The sequence below is a fragment of the Lissotriton vulgaris genome, chromosome 11 (genome assembly GCF_964263255.1).
Source record: "Lissotriton vulgaris chromosome 11, aLisVul1.2, whole genome shotgun sequence".
Classification (NCBI taxonomy): domain Eukaryota; kingdom Metazoa; phylum Chordata; class Amphibia; order Caudata; family Salamandridae; genus Lissotriton; species Lissotriton vulgaris.
In genome coordinates this window covers 943,252,135-943,279,670 of record NC_141699.1, presented here as the reverse complement: position 1 = coordinate 943,279,670, position 27,536 = coordinate 943,252,135, and the positions used below count along the sequence as shown (strand labels likewise).

General features: G+C 47.5%; 1 protein-coding gene across 1 annotated transcript in view; it reads right to left on the bottom strand.

Moving 5' to 3' along the window:
• The window catches only part of LOC147683722 (ceruloplasmin-like), a 451,969-nt gene extending 434,929 nt beyond the window's left edge, over positions 1-17,040 (bottom strand). Inside the window, exon 1 of the mRNA XM_086944095.1 lies at positions 16,770-17,040. Coding sequence (XP_086800221.1) covers positions 16,770-16,927 — 158 coding nt within the window. The 5' untranslated portion in view covers positions 16,928-17,040. The remainder of the gene's footprint in view (positions 1-16,769) is intronic.
• Between the last annotated feature and the right edge of the window lie 10,496 nt (positions 17,041-27,536).

The following is a 27,536-nucleotide window of genomic DNA, read 5'->3' as shown; positions in this document are numbered from 1 at the left end:
CAGTCCAAACAACCCTTATGGTGAATTAAGAGGTCAAAGATAACCTTATGAAACTATCCAAGTGGTAGCTGTGGAGAGCAGCCTTCAGGCTTAGTCTAGAAGGAATGCTAAGCAGCTTGTTTTACCAAAATGCAACCTTATTGTATTGGTTAAATGAAAGGAGAACCACACAGTAATTATAAGAATATACATTTATTATTATAACACCTTGAATACCTCACAGTATCTGCTACACGCAGATAAACACAAAGCACACAATACTGTAGCACAGAAAAAATCTTAAGTAGCACTAATACACAGTGGGCTCCCGGGGGGGACCAAACTATATACTAAAATAGTGGTATAAGAACCACGACTCGAGTCAAGACAATGTCTGGAATGTGTAGAGTCGCTGGGACCCCAAGGAACCACTCAAGGTGAGTGAGTAGGGACCCCACGGAGGACGGGTGCAATGTGAGAACACGACTGCGTACTATATATAATTCAATGGGAGAGTCACGGTTGCAATTTTAAGTAAAAGGACCCTTCCCAGTGGATTACGAGGAAACCCTGTTGTTCTCAATGGGAGTCTTCAGAGAAATGCCACTGCTGGAAAGAAGAAAAGTGTCCGGTGGAATCCGCTGGTGGATTCTTGATGGAAGGAACCTGAAAGCAGAGGGGACAGATTCTGGGTCACTCAGGAGTGACCAGGGGCTCGGTAGACGGATGCCAGGTGCTTCAGGTGCGAAGAAGGAGACCTTGACTCTACAGCTGCAGGGACCAGGAGATGTTGAGGACAACCAGGAGTCAGATACGAGCTGTCCCATAAAGGATGTCGAGTGCTAAGGGGTCGGTGTCCGGCGGGAGCACCAACAAGCCATGGCAACGGCAGCCCACAAAGATGGCCAAGAAAGGTTACGGTCTGGCCCGGCAAGGACCACAGGACTCACCACAGCAAGGAGAGTCAGTGGCGGCCTGGAGCAACCAAGGGAGCCCAAGAAAGTCAGGATTGTCCCTCAAATGGACCCACAGGCCGAAGGCACAGGAATCGCGAGGGGACCTCTAGCAGTTTCACCAAACAACAGCTTGCAGGACACAGATTACAAGGAAGCCAAAGTCCTTGGTTAAAAATGTGCGCAGTGGTTGGGGCTTTCGACAGTACAATGCACGAAGTTGGGGAATACCAACAAGCATACGCAATTGCAAACGTACGCAGTGTACAAGGGTCCGGGTTATGCAGTCCCCACGAGGGATACTGGTCTCAAACTTGATGAGAGGGCAGCTCGACCTCAAGGAACATAGGAAACCACCTCCTGTGTTGCTATAGCCTTGAGAGTCTACAGGAACTCAGAATCAGCAGACCAGTCAGTTGCGTTACGGTGCCTGTGAATGCAGGGGAGTGACTCCTTCACCCCAAGGGAAATACTTCAGTTGTCCTTGATGCTCCACAGGTCCTACATGGAGCCTGTATGGTGCACAGGCACAGACGATGCTTTGGACGGAGGGGGAGATTAAGTCAGGCACAGTTGTAGTCCAGCGACGTCCAGAGTGTCCAAATGGTCGATTATCAGTGGTTTCTTGTTCAGAATCTTGTCAATGCTGAATCTAGGGTCCTACAGACAGGTAAGCCCTTTTGTACCCACGAGACAGGACTGGGCGGATTCAGGGGGACCCTCCCAGGGGAGGGTCAGGATAGGGGGATGATTACATCCATGTCTTTTGTCCAATTTCGCGCCAGAGCAGGAGCCAACGGCTCCTAAAACTAGTTTGAGCTGGACTATGCACAGGGACACCAAATGTGCCCCTTGTGCAGACTTTCAGGCACTTTGGAAGTGCACCCACCCAGTTCCAATACACTAAATCCTGCCTTGGAGGTGGTCAAACCTCCCTGTGACAGGATGCCTATTGTGCTGCCTTCCTCTGCTCAAGCTTGGCTCAGCAGCAGGGAGGCATAAATGTGTCTTTGGTTGGCAGCATCCATTTTGTGCTGTCCAGGTCGAGAAGGTTGGTACCGGGAAGACCAAGGACCCACGAAGCTTGCTTCTGAGGGGTGGAATCATACCTCCCACACCGGTTACCAGTGTGGAGGTCTGATTCTGAAGTGCAGGCACCAGCTTACACAGGCTGCATTGACAGGCATATAGTTCCATTTTGCATGGTCTCTCTCGGGTAGCAAAATACATGATTCAGGCCAGGGGAGACCTCTGGGGTACTTATGCCCTGGGTACATGGGTACCATATACTAGGGGCTTATAAGGGTACTCCAGTATCCAATCTGGAGTGTGGCTAAGTACACGTCAATACAATTTAAGGAGAAAGCAGATAGACTAGGGTCCTGATTCGCAGGATCCTAGTCAGACTAGTCAGAAAAAGTGCACCATCATGCAAAAAGTGGGGGTAACTAGAAGAAGCAGATCCTACTTTCATACACCCCCCCCCCCCCCCCAACGTAAGGAGATGAGACTAACCTTGCCCAGTTGAGTGGAAATATTTTGAGAGTCCATCTGCATTGGTATGGTTATGCCCAGGTCTATGTTCCACTATATAGTCCATCCCCTGTAGGGAAATGGACCACCTCAAAGTTTGTGGTTTTCACCCTTCATATGTTTTAGCCATAAGAGGGGCTTATGGTCTGTCTGAATAATGAAGTGAGTGCCAACCAAGTTTGGACTTTACTTCTTCAGAGCCCAGACCACAGCAAAGGCTTCCTGCTCAATAGCTGACCAACGTTTCTCTCTGGGGTCAACCTTCTGCAAATAAAAACTACTGGTTAATCCTGACCCTCTGCATTCAGTTGTGACAACACAGCCCCTAACCCCAACTCAGATGCATCTGCTTGTACAATGAATTGTTTGGAATAATCATTCTTTGCAGAATGTTAGCAGTGCATATGGCCTGCTTGAGATCATCAAGGGCCTTCTGCCAGCTAACTGTCCACTGAACTTTCTTGGGCATTCTCGTTGTGGTAAGATCATTCAAGGGTGTCACTATAGACCCATATCCTTTTACAAACCTCCTGTAATACCCAGTCATGCCCAAGAAAGCCCTGACATGACTCTGGGTATTTGGGGGCAACCCAGTCCATGATGGTCTGGATTTTGCTCTGCAATGGTTGAACCTGGCCTCCACCCACAAGGTGGCCCAGGTATACAAAATGACTCGTACCTATCTGGCACTTGGTGGCCTTGATATTGAAACCTGCTTTCTGAAAAGCCTCTAAAACATTCTTCAGGTGGATCAAGTGATCCTCCCAGGTGGAGCTAAGGACAGCTATATCATCAAAATATGCTGTGTTAGGGTTTGAGTTGTTTTCTTTCTTGCTTTCCTACCTTTTCTTTTTCCACATACATGATCGGGTAGACTTGCGTGAATAGCTCTGTGGGCTGGCGGATGGTATTTAAGTGGCCGCCTGCAGGACATCAGCGCTTGGTTTCACTTCTGGGTTTGGAATCCAGAAGGACTTCACCAGCAGACTCCAGCTATGTGAAGTCGTACTGTTGATGCTCTTCCTTGTGGGACGCCCGCTTCAGGTTATTGGGTTGTGCTGTTCTCGGACCTTGTTCAATTCCGTCTGTCTTCGTTTCCTGCCTGGATTTGGCTCGGTTGCTAGGAATTGGTGCCTTTGGAGCGGAATACAGGAATTACTACGCGGCTGCATACCCGTTTGCTCTTTCTCACTTCCTGTTTTTTTGCGACCTATCGAGGTTCTTATAGAAGACTTTTGGGTTATTATACCAACTCCTTTTTCTCGTTTCGTTCTCTTGTTTTTGTTTAGTGGGGTTTTCTATGTCTGTGCCAGACCTTTTTTTTTCCTCTGAGTCTAATTACCTTTTGTTTGGAGGTGTTGTTCTCAGGGTACAAGGACAAGACGAACAGGCGTGAGGATTTCAGGAACCTGCTCACTCCTGGGATATAAACATCGTGAACACCAAGACTGTTACAGAGAACCTCCTACGCTCTCTAGCTTGAGGTAAGAGCTCATTCATGCCTGCAATTAAGGTGTACTTGATCATGTCTGTGAAAGAGTAATTAGCGACTGTTGCTAATCTATATTTCTGTCTTCTGTTTTTCTCAGGTCAGATGGTCCTTTTTCCCACCATTGATAGTCAGAGACGAGAGCCTTGCTAGAGTGACATTCCCACATTTTCCTTGCTTACCCCCACCTTCTCCCTGGTGCCTGTGGTAGCCCTCTCCTTGTATATAGATAGGTGGTGGCTGCCAGGGCAGGGGTAGCGGATTGGAATTATATTTGCCACTGCAGGGTTGGGCAATATCTGTGTGGTTCTAGAACATGCTGCACTATAGGCTTCCAGGCCTGTAAGGACTTTGTTCACCAACCTTTGGAATGTGGCAATTGCATTATTCAAACCAAAGGGCATCACAATAAATTGATAATGTCGACTAGGGGTTGTAAAATGCTGTTTTTGGTTTGGCACCCTCAGCTAGTCTGATTTGCTAATATCAAGCAGTAAGGTATAATGTGCTCAAGAATTTGGCTGAGGAAAATGTATCAATGAGTTCATCTGACATAGGAATAGGGTGAGTATCAGTCCTAGTGACTGCATTGAGCCTCCTGTAGTCCACAAAAACCTAATTTCTCTCTTACTACCCTGGGTATGAGGTTTGGCTTCCAGGACCACTGGACTAGCCCAAGAGCTATCTGGGGGTTCAATCACTCCAAATTCCAGCATCTTTTGGACCTCAGTCCTGATGCAGTCTCTGACATGATCAGGCTGCCTGTAAATGTTATTTTTAACAGGTAGGCTCTCACCTGTGTCCACTTCATGGGTACACCAAGTGGTCTGACTAGGAGTCAAAGAAAACATGTCTGTATTGATTGAAGACCTTCCTGCAATCAATCTTCTGTTGGTCAGTGAGGCTACCTGCCAAGGCTACACCATCAACTGACCGATCATCAGGGTTCTGTGAGAGGAGATCTGGGAGTGGGACACGTTCTTTCTCCTGTCCCTCATCAGTAGCCATGAGCAAGCCTATGTCTGCCCTGTCCATATAGGGATTGGGCCTGTTAACATAGAACACCCTATGGGGGCTCCTGGGAGTTCCAAGGTTCACCGAGTAGGTGACCTCTCCCTGATGCTCAAGTATGGTATGGGGTCTACTCCACGTGCCTTGGAGACCTGCTGAGGCTGCAGGCTCCAACACCCAGGCCTTCTGTCCTGGCTGATAAACAGTCAGTACAGCCTTTTGGTTATGCCAAGTTTTTTGTAATTCTTGCCTTGCCTCAAGGTTTTTGCTGGCCTTCTTCATGTACTCAGCCACCCTGGAGTGGAGACCAAGTACATAGTCCACTATGTCTTGCTTGGGAGGTTTGAGAGGTACCTCCCATCCCTCCTTCAATAAATGCAAGGAACCCCTAACTGGATACCCAAACAAAAGTTCAAAAGGGCTGTAGCCATCCCCCTTTTATGGTACCTCTCCATAGGCAAAGAGAAGGCAGGGCAACAGGATATCCAATTTTCGCCTATGCTTTTCTGGGAGGCCCATGATCATGCCCTTTAGGGTTTTGTTGAATCTTTCAACCAACCCATTGCATTGTGGGTGTTAGGGTGTGGTGAATTTGTAATTCACCTTACCCTCCTTCCACATTGCAGTGATGTAACTTGACATGAACTTTGTACCTCTGTCAGTTAAGACCTCCTTAGGGAAACCCAAGCTAGAAAAAATTCCCGGGAGGGTCCTGGCCACCACAGGAGCCGTGGTGGTTCTAAAGGGTATAGCCTCTGGATACCTAGTGGCCCAGTCCACCACCACGAGAATGTAGCTGTGCCCAGATGCTGTTGGAGGGTTCATGTGACCAATGATGTCAATTCCAACCCTCTCAATGGGAATACCTACCACAGGTAGTGCTTTAAGAGGTGCCTTTGTGGTACCACCTGAACTTACCACTGGCTTGACAGGTGGTACAGGAGCGACAAAACTCCTTGGTGTCCTCTGACATGTGAGGACAGTGAAGGTGAGGGACAAGCCTGTCCCAGGTCTTACTTTGGCCTAGGTGTCCAGCTAAGGGAATGTCATGTGCCAAGGTGAGTAGGAAGCCCCTAAACCTCAGAGGTATGACCAACCTCCTGGTGGCACCAGGCTTGGGATCTCTACCCTCTGAATAAAGGAGTTCCTCATTCCAATAGATCCTGTGGGACCCACTGACACTCCCGGCAGCCTCAGCAGCAGCTTGCTGTCTGAAGAGTTCAAGAGAAGGACAGGTTTGCTGCTCCTGGCTCTGTCCCCAGGAACTCAACCTGATCAGGTTCCAGTTCATCTGAGACAGTTCCTTCATAGGGACTGGGATCATCTCTGCAAGAGATTGATCTTCTTTCTGAGCCTGGGGGGAAGACACAGTCTTACCCCTCTGCCCCTTCTCTTGCAAGGCACCTGGTCTAGTTTTTCAGAATCCAGGGCCTGTTCAGTAGACATCGGTTTGGCCTGTGACCTGGTGACAGCAAACACATCTGCAGAGATGCCCAGAATTGCTGCATAAGTCCTTAATTCCACTTCAGCCCAAGCTGAACTTTCCAAATCATTGCCCAATAAGCATTCCACTGGAAGGTCTGAGCTAACCACAACTTTCTTTGGGCCAGTTACCCCTCCCCAGCTGAAATTAACAATTGCCAAGTAATGATCAGTACTGACATTGTTAGCATTGGTCACTTGGTACATCTCACCAAGTATGATCTGTTTAGGGTCCACAAGATCTTTTGTCACCATAGTGACACTTGCACCTATGTCCCTGTATGCCATGGCCTCCCTACCATTAATCAAAGGATGTTGTCTGTATTTGCCCAGGTTACTGGGACTTACAAATAAGGTGGCAATATCCATGCCACCATCACAGACAAGTGCAGCCTGAGTTGGAGTTCTGACCAGGCCAGAACCCACCTCAGAGCCCAAGGTTAGCCCTACTATTTCCTTGGTTCCTCTACCACCACTTGAGACTGTTCTAGAGGGGGCAGTTGCCTTAGGGGCAGTGGCAGTTGGAGTTGAATCCTTGGCCTTTGGACAATTGGCATATTTTGTCCAATGGGTCTTTTCTTTACATAAGTAACACCAAGGTTTCTGTATGCATTTCCCTTTGTTGGATTGTGACCCGCCCCCAGATATAGGTTTTTCAGGCCCTGATGAAGACTTGTCATCTTTACCTTTGTCCCCACCCTTATTTGAACTTTAAGCATCATGCTTCTTTTGGTCACCACCATTTTTCTGGTTTCTCTGCTTCACCATGGTTCTGACCCTCCTATCTGCCTTCATTCCTAAATCTTGGGGAGAAGTCAGATCATAGTCAACCAGGTATTGATGCAACCACTCATTTTGGCAATTATGAAGGATCTACTCCCTCATAATCACATTGTATAATCCCTTGAAACCATTCACTTTGCTGCCAAGTAACCAGCCTTCCAGACCCTTAATGGCACTATTCACAAAGTCTACCCAGTCCTGATTCTGTGCCTTCTTGGTGTCTCTGAACTTAATCCTATACTGTTCAGTGGTTAAGCCAAACCCATCAATGAGAATACTCTTCAGAACTGAGTAATTGTCAGCATCCTCTTCTCTAACAAAGAGGAGCTTATCTCTACCTTTGTCAGCAAAGGAGATCCCCAAGATAGCTGCCCCCTACTCTTGAGGGACCCTCTGAACTTTATAGGCCCACTTTAAAGCAGTTATCCATTTATGGATGTCATCCCCAACACGGTAGGGGGGACACTCTTGTTCAGGTTCCTATTGTCAAAAGATGTTCTTTGACTCTAGGGACACTATTGCTGCCACCATGGGCCTCTAGTCCCATCTTTGTTCTAGCTCTATGGACTTCTAAGGCTTCCTTGTCTAGGGTCATCTGCTCTTGCCTAAGCCTAAAACTAGCTTTCTCAAGTTCAAGTAGTCTGTCTAAGGAATGGTCCCTCTTGCTAGATACAGAGGTCCTTATAGGCTGTCCTGAGTGATGTGACTCTGCAGAGGGAGATCTAGATCTCCCTGGTAACCTCTGCACTCCTCCAGGAGGAGTAAAGCGAGGGCCATTTTGGCCTTCCTGACCATCTCGCTGAAGATCTAACTTTTCCAGGTGGGCATCATCTTGATCCTCCTGGCCAGGGTTTGAGTCTAGGTCATAGAAGTTGTCCTCTCCTTATTCCCTATCCTACTCACTCTCTTCTGTTCATCGACACAGAGGTCTTTCTAAGGTCATCAAGAAGTAATGTTCATATGAGACGTTGAGTGCTACAACTTCTCCCTCTCTTCAGCTTCCTAGAGGCACGCAGGGCTTTCAATTCTTGTCATGAAAGAAGCTCACGGTATCTAGAGGGCAGAGAGCACCTGGCATCTCCTTTAGAAGACATACTAAGTGGGGTGAGGTGTTGTACATACGTAACCTAGTCGGAGCTAAACTCTCTGTGGTTGGAGAAAGGGTGTGCTAGACCCTTGACTTACCCAACTCTAAGTTCAGTAGAACTTACTTATTCTAAGCTAGTATTATATGCATCCAGTAGTTAGTGGTTTTCAGTTAATCAATACAAAGATGTATCTGGTAAAACAATGCAGTCTTGAATCCCAACCGCTGCACACCAATGTGAGAAATTGGCCTGGTATATGATGTCCAGTGATTAAAGTGGGCACCTTGCACCAGTCCAAACAACCCTTATGGTGATTTAAGAGGTCAAAGATAACCTTATGAAAGCTATAAGTAGTAGCTGTGGAGAGCAGCCTTCAAGCTTAGTCTTGAACGAATGTTAAGCAGCTTGTTTTACCAGAATGCAACCTTATTGTATTGGCTAAATAAAAGGAGAACCACACAGTAATTATAAGAATATATCTTTATTATAACAAATTAAATACCTCACAGCATCTGCTACACGCAGATAAACACAAAACACACAATACTGTAGCACAGAAACAATCGTAAGTTGCACTAATACACAGTGGGCTCCCGGGGAGACCAAACAATATGCTAAAATAGTGGTATAAGAACCATGACTCGAGTAAAGACAATGTTTAGAATGTGTAGAATCTCTAGGACCCCAAAGAACCACTCAAGGTGAGTAAGTAGAGACCCCACGGTGGACGGATGCAGTCTGAGAACACGACCGCGTGCTATGTACAATTCAATTAAAGAGTTGCGGTTGCAATTTTAAAGTAAAAGGACCCTTCCCAGTGGATTAGGAGGAAACCCTTTGGAACATAGAAAGTTGGAGGCCCACCCCACCCATGGATACCAAAGTACCAGAGTTACCTATCCCAGGGATGCCGGCAGCATAGGTCTGAAGTGGCGTCCGACACAGCTGTTGTTCTCAATGGTAGTCTTTAAAGAAATGCGATGCTGGAAAGAAGAAAAGTGTCCGGTAGAATCCGCTAGTGGATTCTTGATGGAAGGAACCTGAAAGCAGAGGGGACACTCAGGAGTGCCCAGGGGGTTGATAGCTGAATTCCCGCTGATGTCTGGTACTTCAGGTGCGAAGAAGGAGACCTTGACTCTACAGCTGCAGGGACCAGGAGATGTCGAGGGTGCCCAGGAGCTGTGGGGTCGATGTCCGGCAAGAGCACCAATAAGCCTTGGCAACGGCAACCCACGAAGAAGGCCAAGAAAGGTTATAGCATGGCCCAGCAGGACCAGAGGATTCACCAAAGCAAGGGGAGTCAGGGCTAGCCTGGAGCAACCAGGGGAGCCCAAGAAAATTAGGATTGCCCTTCAAATGGACCCACATGCTGAAGGCACAGAAGTCGCGAGGGGACATCTAGCAGCTTCACCAAACAACAGCTTGCAGAGCACAGAGTGTGAGGAGGCCAAAATCCTTGGTATGGAATTTGCGCAAAGGTTGGGGCTATCGACAGCCCAATGCACAAAGTTGGGGAACACCACCAAGCATTTGCAATTGCAAAGTATGCGGTGCACAGGGGTCCGGGTTATGCGGTCCCCACAAGGGACATTAGCCTTAAACTTGGTGAGAGGACAGTTCAACCTAATGAAACATAGAAACACACCTCCTGTGTTGCTGGAGCCTTCAGAGTCAGCAGGACCTCAGAATCAGCAGAGTTTTGTTATGGTGCCTGTGAATGCAGGGGAGTGACTCCTTCACTCCAAGGGAGATACTTCAGTTGTCCTTGATTCTCCACACGTCCTACACAGAGCCTGTATGTTGCACGGGCACAGACGATGCTTTAGACGGAGAGGGAGACAAAGTCGGGCACAGTCGAAGTCCAGCGAAGTTCAGAGTGTCTAGACGGTCGATGGTCAGTGGTTTCTTGTTTAGAACCGTGTCCACGTTGAATCTAGGGTCCTGCAGCCAGGTAAGAACTTTTATACCCACAGGAGAGGATTGGACAGATTCAGGGGACCCTCCCAGAGGAGGGTCAGGACAGGGGGCGGTTACACCTGTGTCCTTTGTCCAGTTATGCACCAGATCAGGAGCCAGCAGCTCCCAGAACTGGTTTGAGCTGGACTATGCACAGGGACACCAAATGTGCCCCTCATGCACACTTTCTGGCACTTTGGAAGTGCATCCACCCAGTTCCAATACGCTAGATCCTGTCTGGGAGGTAGTCACACCTCCCTGTGACAGGATGCCATTTGTGATGCCTTCCTTTGCTCGAATTTGGCTCAGCAGCAGGACGGCAGAAATGTATCTGTGGTCGGCAGCATCTATTTTGTGCTGTCCGGGTCGAGAAGGCTGGTACCGGGAAGACCAGGGGCCTACGAAGCTTGCTTCTTAGGGGTGGAATCATACCGGTTACCAGTGTGGAGGTATGATTTCAAGGTATTTGATTCCAAACATGACATGTTTTGTTTCAGTCGTTTTCTAGATAGCATTTACAGCAAGGTTATAATGCACTTCTACCTATATGTCTGGCTGTGTCATAGACAACTCAGGAGAATGGTCTCTGAAGTCTGCAGAGGGGCTCTGATCATACAGGGGCACCCTCTCATGTAAAACCCAGCACCCTGCCTTCAGGAATGTCAACACCTGCTATAGTGTTGACTTATAGGTTTTTAGTGTAGTGACCTATAGATATAGTACTTTGAGAACATTGGAGCGGTGCACTCCCAAGTGAGTATTATTTCAATAAAGAAGTTTGATCAGTGTCTTCTTGGAAAAATATAAGACTTTATTTCAAACAGTCCATGGGATTTGTGCAAAGCATCTGCCAACGTGTTTCGTTCAATGGTTGAACTTCGTCAGGGCAAGTGTAATAATTGGCGAGTAGTGGCGAATAATGCTTTGTTTCAGTGTGGCATCGGGGGAGTGCCTTTCCGTGAGTTGAGATTAATTTGCGACTGACTGCATAAACGCTAAACGGGTTCTTATCAAGGAGGCCCACGCAACGGGCACAGTCCAAAGACCGACAAACTTAGTCTTCCCTTCAGACCAGGGTCCGGACCAGATTGGACCCCAAGAACCACTCAGAAACGGAGCATTATTCGCCACTACTAGCCAATTATTACGCTTGCCCTGACGAAGTTCAACCATTGAATGAAACACGTTGGCTGATGCTTTGCACAAATCCCATGGACTGTTTGAAATAGAGACTTATATTTTTGCAACAAAGACACTGATCAAGCTTCTTTATTGACATAATACTCACTTGGGAGTGCACCGCTCCAATGTTCTCAAAGTACAGTATGTCTGCTTGGCAGTTGGCATCCCACAACGGCGGGTGCAGGAGCTGATTGTGCACACCGACTCTTATCATATTACTAAGCTATTACTTGGAGAACACACCGAGTTGGTGCGGTCATTGGAGTCCGCCGTTGGCTCTCTTTTTTCATTGACCTATAGTTATAGTAAACCTATATCTATAGTAAGTGGTGCATGCACCAGCTTACACAGGCTGCATTGACAGGCATATAGTTCCATTTTGCATGGTCTCTCTTGGCTGACAAAATACATGATTCAGGCCAGGGGACGCCTCTGGGGTACCTATGCCCTGGGTACAAAGGTACCATATACTAGGGGCGTATAAGGGTACTCCAGTATCCAATCTGGAGTGTACCTAAGTACATGTCAATACATTTAGGGGAAAGCAGATAGACTAGAGTCCTGATTAGCAGGAATCCTGTCAGCCTAGTCAAAAACAGTGTAACATCAAGCACAAAGTGGGAATAACCAGAAGAAGCAGAACCTACTTACCTACAGTTACCTCATTACATTTATCAAGTGACATTTTTTTGGGTGGAGGTAGGAGCGCCATGCATGGTTTCTGAGGAATTGTAACTTAAAACCTTCTTTAATGGTAAAGTTGGATTTTAAGCCATCATTTTGAAAATGCCACTTTTTAAATGCTTCCAATTACTTGTTCTAGCTGTGTGATGCCTGCACCCTGATCCTGGATCACATGACTAGGCCTTTGTGTATTTCTCCCATAGAGTATCACAGTAGTGGACTCGATTTTGGCAGGATGAGCCATCTCTGGCAGGCTGGGGGGGGGGGGCGGAGCTCTCATCTACCACACTTGCACTTGCACTTTGAAGGCACAGGCTCAGCTCACAAACAAATGACTACACCCTAGCCTATTGTGACCCCAGGCAGACTGGGACCAGGGCAGGTAGGCAGGAAATTCCAGACAGTTATGTAGGGGAAATCTCCAGAAGGTTCTCCCACTTCAAAGTGGGCACATGTATACAAAGAGGATCCTCATACCCAGTCTTCAGTACATTCCTGGACCTGTGAGTACTATAGAAGAAGGTTTGTGCCCTGCTCCTTGAGGCCTGCTCTGCTCACAATACTGTACTTAATTACACTATCCTGGGAGGGGGGGGGTGAACTTTGTGTTCACAAACACTCTGAAAGCACACTACATTCCACTGTGTACAGGGGATCTTTATACTTGGTTTCAAGTTCACACTGGCAAACTGCTTTTGCAATAATGGGTTAAAAGCTAGCAGCTAACAACATACTATATATAGTTCAATTCAGTAATGCAGCAAGGTAGGATGCCCTGGGCAAGGGTGAAAAGTGGAGTATCGTAGCCCTTGATTGGGTAGTAAAATAGACATAATTGGTAGCAATGGGCTCCAAAAACTCCAAAGCCCTGGGACCACTGGACGAACCTCTCCAAATATAGATTTTCTCCTGGCTTTCTAACATTTAAAAAGTTGCGCTCTTGTAACATGCAACTGTTTTTGTTGCTTTTGAACACAGTACAATTTCAGCTTTACTAAATACATTTGCATTTTAGTTCTTAGCAACATGGTGCACAAGACTGCCATATTAATAGGAGTGCTGCTGCAAATACACAGGGATAGATGTGCATGGAAACTTTTTCATGTGTAAGTTCATTTTACATATGCAAATGGGTTGCTTAATATCTATCTAACCTGTAAAAGTGAAAATCTGCAAAACCAAATTTGCACTGGAAAATGTATTTACTCCCACATTATATTAACCCACTTCGGTGTAATATTGCTAGGAAGTAAATCTCCATTTTCAGGGCGTGGATTACCTGTAAAACTACTGAGTTCATGGGAATTCTCAAATTTATGTCAGCTTATTACACCCTGGAAAAGCCTGCTGATTTATATGTGTGTGTGGAGGGGAAGGGGTAGAGGTGAAGGGGGGTGGTTAAAGGAAGGATTAGTAGCCTCGCATAACGTTTGGCAGAACATAGTGGCCTATTAGGATGGCAGGCGGACTTACGTCAGCCCGCCATCCCTGTGGAGCTGGGACCGTATGCCATACGTGCGCCAGTCCCGCCCGCCGAATTAGGATGCGCCCGCTACACTGGCAGGCGCATGCTGGCAGTTTAACATTGCGGACGGTGCTGCTGGCAGCAGCACCATACGCAATGTTAAACAGCCATGTTTTGCATTGCGATGCACAACGTGGCAGGCACCGTGCCTGCCACGTTGAGCATGGCAATGTAATGGGGTACCATAGGTATCCTCCCAAGTACAGCCCCCCATCCACACACTCCCCCAGAGGCTCACAACGGGCCCCGTAGCAAAACTCTCCATGCCTTTCCATGGCGGCATAGCCCCCATGGAACAGCCGGTGTTTGCATGCATCCTAATCTGGTGGATGCACCACCACCATTTTGGGCTCCCTGAACTGTCCGCCAGGCAATCTGGATGATTGCTGGTGGTGGACGGTCTTTGTGTCTGCTGCGAAGCCATTCATGTTGCCACCGTCATCCGAATCTGGCGGTGGGAAATATTCGTTCGATGGCAGAAGGACCACCACCGCAGGGCCGGCGGTTACCACCGCCGGCCCTGCGGTGGCGGTTCTTCCGCCATCATAATCAGCCCCATAAATCGGTGATTGTACCTCCCCACCAAGCTCATTGCACACAGGTCTTAATAAGAATTGGGGAATGTTAGCCGCCTGTGCTATTGGAATCCTCTGATCTGCAGCCCATGTACCACAGAGCCGCCATTTCCACTCAGTTCTTCAGGAAGCCCAGCTTTGGCGAAACTTTCTGACATGCAGGGTTCCTGCCTGAGACTAGACTGGGCATGAACGATTATTAATGGCCCACAGGCTCAAAAAGGAAACTCTCTGTGGGTCTCAGTTACTGATTTCTTTGTTCTGCAGGAAGAAACATCCCCTTTGCGGAGTTTGTTTCGGATATGTTGGAGGTACTTCTTTAGTCAAAAATTTGAAAGTCAAAAATATGGGGCAGAATAGAATATTGGCACTGCTGGAAAGAAGACGGTGTGGTGGCCCACCTACCAACCTGGTCCACCCTTGTTTGACAGCAGCTGAATTACTTTGGAATACACTCAAGTACCAGTGCGAATATTTACTCATTTAGTTATGATATAGAAGTCACTGAAACTATGGAGATGTCCTGGTCACTTCCCAGTGCACTTTGTGACAAATTCACCATTGTGAACATTGGTATAGCACCAAGATGTCTCCGATTGGTAGGCAGTCAATGGTTGGTGTGGTTTTTTATACCACTGAGGTAGGTATAACACACCCCAGACAGAAGTAAACAAGCGTAATTGCACTCAAGCAAGTTATTTTTGCATGCCTACTTTTCTGGACATTTCAGCAAGTGGCAATTAGCATAAAGAAGGCATTCACAAAAGGTTTCAAAGAATACAATTGGCAAAGTGAACTGCGGGTAGCTTAAGTTGAGTGGAGGAGGCTTTTGGAACGCCAGAAATTCAAAGATTTTAAACCCGCACTTCGTAAAGCTACATCCAATGATTGTGTGGCTACCCGTGGCTAATGCAGGGGGACACTCAAGAGGGCCGCCCTCTAGTGCCATCTGAGCACTAACCCACCTCCTTCCTAGTTGTGGGGACTCAGGGAGGAGTACCCCCAGAATGGCCGGTGGTGTGCTAGGCACGTCACTTCCTAAGTGCTGAGGATAGGGGGGTATAGAGGCCTCCCCTGCCATTTTGGCATCCTCTTTGTCGCACTGGTCATGCTGTCTCCCACACTACCGCTTACCCGGCGTGGTGAGGCAGGCACGATACATAGAATGCTGTAATGTTTTCTTTTTCGTTGCAGGCGGAGTTACAGGGCGATCTGGAAGCAGATGGGTACAGTAAGGGTACCTCTGGGTGACACAATAGGGGTCCCAGGAGCCTCATGGAAGGTTCCTGGAAAACCGCATTGGCGTCCCGTTAGTCCTTCGGGCGGTTGTTGGCCTGAACTACCGGGGGCTTCCCTTGCTATGCTCAATGCTGAAAGGGGCGTGAGTAAAAAGGGACCAATGTGTCACGTGATCCGGAAAGAGGATCACACCATAAGGTGTAGCACAGATTGGGTTCTCTCCAATTCTGCTTGGCTCATCAGGCGGGCAGGCAACATAGTTGGTTCCAGCTGCCTGCCCTTGGGTCGCCCGTAAAATAACCCACCATATTGCATACTGTTGTATGGAATAAACCTGCAGCAATATTAACCCAAACAAAATATGTATTGTGTATTTATTTATTTAGCATGCATGCTTTGTGTTTGTGTGGGTGGGGAATGTTGCCAATGGTGGCACTATGTACATTTCACAAGAGTCTAAGAACGTTGGTTTGCAAATATCTTGGTAAATCGAGTCAACTCTGTTTGTGAATGTGCTGTGTTTTAATGTAAAGGAACCCGTTGTGCCTTGGGACAATTCCTGTAGTTCAATCATGTGTGTCAATTCTATTGGATTTCCGCGCTAATGTATTGACCCCGATATCTGATTGGCTGAGGTTCAGAAATGCTAGGCAATTATTTGCCTAACAACGAAAAAACTCAAACACAAAAGAAATACGTGTCCCTACACGTTTAATTGAGTCAATGTATGTGACAAAAAGTAGTTTTTTTCCTTGGAGTTAATTTATCAGATGGAGTTTTTATAAGGGAGAGATTTATCTCTGTAGATTACACAACAGATGCAAAATACGTAAACTGTTTCATAGATAATTAAATATGTTTCTGATGTGCACATCAAAACACAACTTCATAGACACAGCTGACAAGTGCCCTTATGCACATCCTTAGGCAGTCGTTTTTCTTAGGCAACAGTACTTGCAATCGACATTTTTGAGCATCTATTTGGAACGTAGAAATCAGAATTACAAGTCCCACAATGCTACATGCGACTGGCTACAAAGTCAGAAGAAGGTGATGTTGTCACACGTCTCATCGAACCGCTTGACAATTATGGAAAAGTCTCACCCTTTATATGAATTCTGCCATTTTTCTGCCTGGTATAACAACGGAGGTCCTTGAAAAAATAATATAAAAGTATCTATACGCCTATTTTTTATAATAGAAAACAAAACACTTGTAAAAAAAAAAAATTATATTCTTTCTATCGTACAATATGTAATCATTGAGCTTTACCAATGAAGTGTCACTTACTCGTCTTCAGAGATGAGTTTGCCAGAGATGACATTCCTCGCACTGGGGCAGTAATCCCACACGACCTCTTTAATCCCGATGAAATAGACCCTCTCCTTCGCCCACGCTTGGGAGACGCACGGCAGCAGCAGCAGGCACGCTGTGAGTAGCTGCTTCATGGTGCAGGCGGGTACTTCCAGGGTTGACTACCTTTGTCCCCTGCTTGGTCCTTTTATACTCACACAGCAGCAGCCAGCCCCTCTCCAGTGACCCCGCCGGCCACCGTCGCGCATCATCGCGTTGCGCAAGCGGGCCCTCTGCTGTCTGAGTAAACAGTGCACGCTGCGCAAAGCGCCGATGGCATCCCGGAAGGTCAGGGCACGGTGCCAGGAATCAGCTCGGGCACCTCCATTCAAGGACTCTTGCCTAAGCGAGCCTCTTACTTTCCGGTCACAGAACAGAAGCCGAGATACCTGTCTGCATGCCAAACCCTTAAGCAGTGAAGAGAGAATACACCACAATTGGCCTACATACACCGTTCAGAGAAAATCCTATCCATAAAACTGCTACAAACGAGGCCATTGTTTTTTTTAATTCACAAAACAGCACCGAACTCGAATTAAGGAAATAGTTTCATGTATCAATAAACCTAAACTAGTCTTGCGTTCAAGGAGCATTCTCTCAGCTCTTTCATTTATACTGGAGTCATGACCTGCGCAAACTATGTATCAGTATTTAAAATAGCATTGGCAAAGTCAAGAGGTCTGATTAGTGAGCTAATACATGCCAACAGCATTGATCATGCCTGCATAGGAGTGTGTTAGCCAGACGTATTGGCTGTGGTGGTGGTGGGTGTAATAGTGGGGGTGTTAATGGTGGTGGTAATTGTGGCACTCGTGGGTGGTGACTGTCCTGGTGGCGGTACTTATAATATTGGTAGTAATGGTAGAGGTGTTGGTAATGGTGCTAACACAGGTTATGGTGGTGGTGAAAGTAATGTGGTGTTGATGGTGGATGTGGTCATAATAGTAGCAATGGTGGTGGTGATAACGTGATTGCAGTAATGATTTTTGCAATGTTGATAATTGTGGTAGTGGTAATGGTGGTTATGGTAAGGGTGATGGTAATGGTGGTAGTGGTGATGGTGGTTATGGTAATGGTGGTGGTAGTGGTGGTTATGGTAAGGGTGGTGGTAATGGTGGTAGTGGTGATGGTGGTTATAGTAATGGTGGTGGTAGTGGTGGTTATGGTAAGGGTGGTGGTAGTGGTGACTGTGGTAGAGGTGGTTATGGTAATGGTGGTGGTAGTGGTGGTTATGGTAAGGGTGGTGGTAGTGGTGACTGTGGTAATGGTGGTTATGGTAAGGGTTTTGGTAATGGTGATAGTGGTAATGGTGGTTATGGTAAGGGTGGTGGTAGTAGTGGTAATGGTTCTTATGGTAAGGGTGGTGGTAGTGGTGACAGTGGTAGAGGTGGTTATGGTAAGGGTGGTGGTAATGGTGGTAGTGGTGGTTATGGTAAGGGTGGTGGTGGTGGTAGTGGTGGTAGTGGTAATGGTGGTTATGGTAAGGGTGTTGGTAGTGGTGACAGTGGTGGAGGTGGTTATGGTAAGGGTGGTGGTAATGGTGGTAGGGGTGGTTATGGTAAGGGTGGTGGTGGTGGTAGTGGTAGTGGTGGTAGTGGTGGTTATGGTAAGGGTGGTGGTAGTGGTGACAGTGGTAGAGTTGGTTATGGTAAGGGTGGTGGTAATGGTGGTAGTGGTGGTTATGGTAAGGGTGGTGGTGGTAGTGGTAGTGGTGGTAGTGGTAGTGGTGGTTATGGTAAGGGTGGTGGTAGTGGTGACAGTGGTAGAGGTGGTTATGGTAAGGGTGGTGGTAATGGTGGTAGTGGTGGTTATGGTAAGGGTGGTGGTGGTGGTAGTGGTGGTAGTGGGAGTGGTGGTTATGGTAAGGGTGTTGGTAGTGGTGACAGTGGTAGAGGTGGTTATGGTAAGGGTAGTGGTAATGGTGGTAGTAGTAGCAATGGTGGTGCTAACAGTGGCGGTGGTAATAGTAGTATTGCAAATGATCGTGGTAATGGCCTTAAAGGAAGACATTTGTGAAATCAGACAATCAGTTGAACATCTAATGGCTAGGCTCACACTTTTAGGCACTGACAAAAACTTTTAAAAAGCCTAATAAGAGTAAAAACATAGCCGGTGTACATTGCAAGGCTACCAGTCCCTAGAAGGCGGAATCATGCACAAGTATCTCCCAAGCCAGGGAGCCATGAAACTGATGATAACAATTAGGAGGAGAGCAATAGCTATTTTATCCACTTTGAACAAGAGTACAAGAACTGGTCCTATATGAGACGTCACATCCAGGATGGGGTGGGCCGTCTTAAAAGAAGCTGGCACATACGACCCAGATGGCAGTGATCACATCCACAAATTGATAAGTCACCGGCTTTCGTTTGAAGTACACGCATCATGTCCCTATTATGTGAATTAACATAATAATATCTTACTTGTTGTTATTCCAGAGATGTCTGTTCATAGACTCTGGCATGCGATTGGTTGTGTTACACTAGGTTAGTAAGAGACCTCTCTCAGTGTGTAACTTTGCTGTTGGGGACGCCAAGTCCCAGGGTCCTGGGTGGCGTGGGGGGAGAGGGAGGTGTACCTCCATCTGCAAACTCTACATAGTGCCCTTACCTGCCTTGCTTCGCGGGACACGCCTGGGCAAAGCCCGTGCCAAGGGCGGGTCTATCTTTGCCCATTATTGGCTGGAAGAGGCTGGGCTGGGTCACTTAGAAGCATAAGCGTGTGAGCCGAAAGCAATTATACCACCCACACATGGAGCCACAGTAACAGGATAACGAAGGCAATATAGTAGACTTGTTGAATTTCTCAAATTTGGTTTCAGATAATCCCTGTTGGTGGGAAAGCCTTTTAGTCTTTAGAAGGAAACCCCTGCAGGTTCATCCAAAGCATTAGTTCCCATGGTAGAATGCCACAATAGACTTAAACTCCTTTAGTCATTGGAGCCCCTACCAGTAGTGCTTCCAGTATCAGGCCCCTGAAGCGGGGAGACCTGCAGATATGGTGCCCCTCTTGACATCCCTGAATGGTGACAGCTAAGTTATACATTGTGCAGAGGAAGTTATGGACATTTCAAATTTGCTCAGGGGGAACATTGCACATTTAAGAGTCCTGGTGCAAAACCTATTCTTGAAGGTGGACCCACAAGAAAGCCAGATTAATTCAAGTAAAATGTGGGGGAAGGGATGGCTGTCATGTCAATCTTGAATTAGTCAAGGGACCTAAACTACCTCCTGCACCTAGGGGGGTAAACCACTGTTGAGAGGAATCCCGGTGGTAAGGATGGAGTTGATGGGCTCTATAGAGTTACTGATGCATCCAAAATTGTGTGCTGCCCCAAAAGTATAAACGTATTCCAGGCACAAGTCCTGGCCGAGGTAATGGGAGTAGCACTGGGAAGTATGTTCAAGGTATTGACCTATGAAGTGCCAAACTACCCATGCAATCCGTTAACACTCTGTTAGACTTAGCATCTTTTGGCATGTTTCCCCAGCGTTTTTGCTTTCTGACCTCACGGTTTTGACTCTGTTTTTGCTGGCGTAGCGTTTCTGCGCACTTTTCGCACTGCTTATCAGTGGGGAAGTGCAAGTTCTCCTGTAGTAAAATTGTGTTTTGAATTGGTGTTTCCATGATTGGATATTTGATTTACTTGTTAGTCCCTTAGTAAAGTTCACTGAGCGTGCCAGGGCCTGTGAAGCAAATGCTACTTGTGGGCCTGCAGCACAGATTGTGCCCTGAAAAGGTAACTCAGACCTGCGAATGCAAAGTCTGCCCTCACTTTGTAACTGCCATGTCGACTTAGCCAGTGCACACACTTGCCAGTCCCTAACCTTCCCTTTTCTTACATGTCAGGCACCCCTAAGGTAGGCCTAAGGTACCCCTGTGGGCAGGGTGCAGTGAATGTGAAAGGCAGACATGCGCTGGTGTGTGTGTGGCATGTCCCGGTAGTGATTTGCAGCCAATTTAGTTTTTCACTATTGCAAGGCTACCTATTCCCCTAGCAGAATGGGGAGTTTGTTTATAACATCTTGTAGACAAACCTGGCCTGGGGAATTAGGTAGGAAAATAAAGTTTAGTATCCCTGGACTCAGAAACTAAAGATGCATATTTTAATGAAGGTGATTTTTATATTCTGTGTTTGAAAATACCACTTTTAGAAAGTATGTATTTTCTTGCTCAGTCATCCTGTATGCCTCTGCTGGAATGTGGCTTGCCTGTCTGGTTTTTGGATGACAGAAGGCTGGGGAGCAGAAGTGGCTCCAGATAGTCTATGTGGATCAGGGAAAGGCTGAATAGACCTGGGCTGCAATGGGGGAAGGGGGAGGAGATTTCCTTGCACCTCAAAGGGCCCGGTCTGCCTCTGACAATGCCTTCTCCACCTCCTGCCAGGAAATCACACCAGAGAAGGCAGAACTGGTTCTGGCTGGGCACAGACACTCTCTGCCTAAGAGATCAAAGGATTTTGGGATATAAATATTGGGGCCCAGACCCCTGAACTTTAGAACTCTTTTGACCAAGAAGACTGCAAGAGACTGCCGAGAAGGAGAGCCGGAGAAGCTGTGAGAAAGGCCTACCACTTTGCTGCGTGCTTTGCTATGTTGGCCTACAGGGGCTGCTTCTGTCTTGGGCAGTGAAAGGACTGGACTGAACTTTCTGCAGTGTACTTTGTGAGTTTCTCCAAGGGCTTGAGGTAGAGCTTGCCCCCTGTTCACAAAGTCTCACGAACCGCGACGACTTCAAGCTCTTCTGCCCTCAGCCCTGGGGACTATGTGTTTTGTGCTGCAACAAAAGAAAAGCAACTTGACGACGTCTACGATGCCACTGCCGACTCCGTGTCCTGAAGGCACCTCAGAAGGCACAGCCGCAACGCCGCACAGTGACCTGGGTAGTCACCGACAACGCCTGCTGATGCCGCCACTGAGCCGCTGCTCGCACCCCGACCTGTGGGCCTCGCACTCTGCACAGCCTCGCTTCATGACGATGTCTGTTTATCCCCGACAATGCCGCTCCATGCCAAAATCTATGCCGCTGCTTGCACTGTGGTTCGGGGCACCGCTCGTAAAGTTACACGATGCACCACCCTCATTCTGCACTGCAGCCTTGGCCTACCGACGCCAGCGCCATCAACTCCTGTACGTCAGCTGACAAAAGCGCTTCAGCAACGATGATGCCGCTGCTTGCACTGCGACCTGCCTGCACCGCGACGAGCACCGCGTTCACTCTGCACTGCAACCCTGGTCTCACCAACGCCGCCATCTGATGCCACCACCAAGCCCCTGCTCGCACCGTGACCTCCCGGTTTTGACTCTGTTTTTGCTGGCGTAGCTTTTCTGCTCACTTTTTGCAGTGCTGATCAGTGGGAAAGTGCTCCTGTGGTAAAATTGTGTTATGGATTGGTGTTTCCATGATTGGATATTTGATTTACTTGTTAGTCCTTAGTAAAGTGCAATGAGTGTGCCAGGCCCTGTGAATCAAATGCTACTCGTGGGCCTGAAGCACTGATTGTGCCACCCGTGTGAGTAGCCTCCTACCTGCCAATGCAGAGTCTGCGCGCAGTTTGTACTGCCATGTCGACTTGGCTAGTGCATACACTTGCCAGTCCCTAACCTTCCCTTTTCTTACATGTCAGGCACCCCTAAGGTAGGCCCAAGGTACCCCTGTGGGCAGGGTGTAGTGAATGTGAAAGGCAGACATGCGCTGGTGTGTCTGTGGCATGTCCCGGTAGTGAATTATAGCCAATTTCGTTTTTCACTATTGCAAGGCTAACTGTTCCCCCTTGGGCAGAATAGGGAGTCTGTTTATAACATCTTATAGACAAAACTGCCCTGGGGAATTAGGTAGGAAAATAAAGTTTAGTATGACTGACCTCAGAATCTAAAGCTGCATCTTTTAGTGAAGGTGATTTTTACATTCTGCGTTTGAAAATACCACTTTTAGAAAGTATGTATTTTCTTGCTCATTCATCCTGTATTCCTCTGCTGGAATGTGGCTTGCCTGTCTGGGTTTTGCATGACAGAAGGCTGTGGAGCAGTAGTGGCTCCAGATAGTTTAGGTGGGTCAGGGAAAGGCTGAATAGACCTGTGATGGGGGAAGGGGAAGGAGATTTCCTTGCACCTCAAAGGGCCTGGTCTGCCTCTGACAATGCCTTCTCCACCTCCTGCCAGGAAATCACACCAGAGAATGCAGAACTGGTTCTGGCTGGGCACAGACACTCTCTGCCTAAGAGATCAAAGGATTTTGGGATATAAATATTGGGGCCCAGACCCCTGAACTTTAGAACTCTTTTGACCAAGAAGACTGCAAGAGACTGCCGAGAAGAAGATCCGGAGAAGCTGTGAGAAGGACCTACCACTTTGCTGCGTGCTTTGCAATGTTGGCCTACAGGGGCTGCTTCTGTCTTGGGCAGTGAAAGGACTGGACTGAACTTTCTGCAGTGTACTTTGTGAGTTTCTCCAAGGGCTTGAGGTAGAGCTTGCCCCCTGTTCACAAAGTCTCGCGAACCGCAAAGACTTCAAGCTCTTCTGCCCTCAGCCCTGGGGACTGGGTGTTTTATGCTGCAACAGAAGAAAAGCAACTCAACGATGTCTACAATGCCACTGCCGACTCCCTGTCCTGAAGGCACCGTAGAGGGCACCGCCGCAACGCAACCCTGGTCTCACTGATGACGCCTGCTGATGCCGCCACGGAGCCACTACTTGCAACGTGACCTTTGGGCACCGCACTCTGCACCACCTCACTTCACGATGATGCCTGGGTACCCCCGATGCTCCACGCCAAAATCTACACCACTGCTTGCACCGTGGTTTGAGGGCACCGCTTGTAAAGTTACACGATGCCAATGCCGGCGCGATCGACTCCAGTTCGACAGCTGATGACAGTGCTTCAGCAACGACGATGCTGCTGCTTGCACTGCGACCTGCCAGTATTGCAACGAAGACTGCATTCACTTCGCACCACGACCCTGGTCTCACCAACTACGCCATCGGCCGCCGCCACTGAGCCGCTGCTTGCACCGCGGCTTGCGGGCACCGCACACCGCACCGCTGCACTCAACGCCTGCCGACGCCAGCGCTCCTGACTTCATCAGAGAGGAGTTCGATCAGCAACGCGTGTGACTTCATGGGCCCGACGACTCCTGCCCGACCTCTGGAACTGACGCCTGCAGATGCCGTGGTTTCGGAAGCTCAACGAGAGGTCGCCGACGCCCTGCATTTCTAAAAGGTACTGTTTACGGGACTTACCAACACCGCAACTGGCCCGCAATGCTGCGGTTGGCCAGAAGTGTTTGGATTTGTTCATTCACGATGCCGCGATAGCCCCGGATGGATCTATTGACATCAAGGAACTGTTTTTCAAGCAAAGCAGGGGTTATTTTAGGAACTTCCTTATCCTGACTAGAGTAGTGGTTTCTGCCCGACTTCGGCACAGGCCCTAGCCGACCAAATATCCCATTCTAACAACCTCTATCACAGTATGCATTAGACAATCCTTGGAGACGGACATTGTATGGGATAGATGTTCCCAAAATTCCCTCTACCTCAAAAGAAGGTAAGGATTCATTGAATAAGTATATTGTTATTGAAATTGGGGGAGGTGGGATAGTAGAGAGGCTAGTGGACCATGACTTATCAACAAACCCTAGCAATGTTTCTTGTATTCATTTTAAAATAAGGCTCTCTCCTGCTTGGTAAGCTGACTCGATACCTAGTGATACCCCTAAAGTATCCCCTGGATGGAGTGGGTTGTAGAGCCTCTCTCACCGAATGCAATGTTAGAGGAGCTTTTGAGATCTATATTAAGAGATCTCTAATAAAAGAGAGGGACCCCAACAACCAGAGGGGTAGGGTACCAAGAAGACAAATGTCAAAACAGAAATTCTCCTTTGGGTGAGTTACTATACCATATACACTTTGAAACACACAACTTGATTAAGAATGGAGCAAAGAGGAAAACTAAAGTAGAACTAATTTATTAAATTAAGTTTTTAAAACTTATTTATTTATTTATTTTATTTTAATTTCTTATATCGCGCAGGAATCAATCCCATGAGGGTATCTCCGCGCTTTGCAAGCCAGGACGTTGTCGTAATCTTCAGGTGTATTAATGGGACTGAAATGCTTCCTGAAAGAGGAGTGTTTTCAGGGCCTTTCTAAAGGCCAGATGATTGGTGTTCAGCCTCATTTCTGTGGGAAGTTTATTCCATAGGGCAGGCCCAACCGACGAAAATGCTCGGTCTCCCTGTCTCGCTCTTTTTGTTGCAGGGGGTTTCAGGAGTGCTTGGTTGCTTGAACGAAGTGAGCGGCTAGGTTGGTATGGTTCAACAGATTGGGAGAGATATTTAGGGCCATCCCCGTATTAGCATTTGTGGACCGTGCAGCATATTTTGAAACTGATACGCTGCCGTATCGGGAGCCAGTGTAGCTCCATCAACAAAGGCTTAGAAGGAGTCCTAGCTGGCGCACCCATAACCAGCCTAGCCGCCGTATTCTGGACCACCTGCAAGCGACCTACTGCGTCAGCGTTTGCTAGCGTCAGCAGGCCGTTGCAGTAGTCTAGGCGGCTAGTAACCAGAGCCTGCACGAGTGTCTTCCTGTAAGTATCAGGAAGATAAGGAAATACTCGTCTTAGGAGGCCAATGGTATAAAAGCATAGTCCTGCAATATGATTGGTATGCTCCTTGAGCGTCAGTTTTTGGTCAATCTTAACCCCAAGATTTTTAACATGAGGCTTAGGTGTGGGGACTGGGCCCAAGTCCAGCGGCCACCATTCAGGAGACCAGAGAAGACTCGCTCTGCCGAAGAGCATAACTTCAGTTTTTCAACGTTACATTGGAGGCAATTTGCGGCCATCCAATGTGACACATGCCCTCATACCCTCAGCAAAATTTGCCTTGACCGTAGGATCAAGGGAGCTGAAAGGGTAGAGGAGCTGGGTGTCATCAGCGTAAGAAACTGGTGTGAACCCATACTTCCGCACAGTCTCAGCAAGGGGGGCCACATATACATTAAACAATGTAGGGCTGAGACATGAGCCTTGTGGCACCCCCTTTGTGAGCGCCTTCGAGGTGGAACAATAGGGGCCCAAGCTGACAGATTGCGATCTCCCGGAAAGGAAACTCTCCAGCCAAGACAGTGCTGAGCCTCCAATTCCCACTCCCTGCAAGCGGCTGAGAAGGATATTATGGGACACGGTATCGAAGGCCGCAGACAGGTCCAACAGCACTAATATCATAGACTCTTCTCTATCCTGTGACATTTTGATCTTATCAGCCACAGATATGAGGGCTGATTCAGTGCTGTGGTTGGGCCTGAACCCAGATTGTGATTGGTCCAGGCCCCCTGTCGCCTCGATAAATTTGGAAAGGATGGTATTGACGTGTTTCTCAGCCAGCTTGCTAATGAACGGGAGAAGGGAGATAGGGCGAAGGTTAGAGAGTTCAGACCAGGGAAGAGTGGTGTTTTTTCGTATAGGGTTCACTACCGCCTCTTTCCAAGGTTGTGGAAGTTGTCCCTCGGCAAAGGAAAGATTTATAAGTTTCCGAATAGTGGGGCCTAATGATTCGACCAAGGGGGAAATCATTTTTGCAGGGATCAGGTCAGTGGGGGAGCCTGTTTTCATGTTACCAATAAGGGTATTTAGATCTTTTAAGGTAACTTCTGGAATTACATGGAGCGTTTTGTCAGGGGTTGTTGGAGGGAGAATCCTAGGGGCCAAGATTTCAGAGGGACCTGTAGCTTTCATAATTTTCTTGTATATCCCCTCGATTTTTTCTTCAAAGAACTGGGAGATATTATTGCAGAGTTCTTGAGTAAAAGCATCCGGACTCTCACATATAGCAGGATTGGTAAAAGTCTGTATGATTTTAAATAACTCTCGAGTGGAGTTGCCTGCCTCAATTATTTGGGATGTAAGACTGACTTTCCTTGCTCTTTTAATATTTTTATAGTAGATGTTCATAGCTGTTAGATAACGAACTTTATCTTCCTCCTTATGTGAACGTCTCCATAGTTTCTCCAGCTTCCTGCATCCCTGTTTTTCTATTTTAAGGGCCTCTGTATACCATGCTTCCCTTTTAGCTATGGTAGGTTGTTTGACTGCTTTCTGGGGAGCCAGAACATTAATGGTTTCCATCAGGGAGGAGTCAAATTTTTTAAGAGCTGTCTCAATGTCATCAGAATCTGTAAAGACTGGCTGTTTCCAGACCTGAATAAACCTATCTGGAGTGACTTTGTGCCATGGCCTGCGTTTGATAGTTTGCATGATGGGGCGGTTAGTGGGTTCAGGTAGATGGAGGAAAGAAAAATCTAACATTTTGTGGTCCGACCAATAGATATATTTAGGAGGGTGACAATAGACATTAGGGAGAGTAGTAAAAATTAGGTCCAGAGTATGGCCACCTGTATGAGTGGGGCCATTATTACGAAGATGAAGGCCCAAAAAGGCAAGATCTGCCAGAAATGTGATAGTGTCAGGATGGTCTGCAACATCAATATGAAAGTTAAAATCTCCCAGTAGGATAAAATTTTCATTTGTTTTCATGTGTGGGGCTAAAAATTCAGTCAAAGCTAGGGAAAACCCAGCATTAGATCCGGGCGGGCGATACACTAGTGCTCCTTTCCAGTGAACCTTAGGGCTAACTTTTAAATGAAAAATAATTATTTCCATAGTGGGTAACATTGCTTGTTCTAAAACCCTAATGTTCAGACT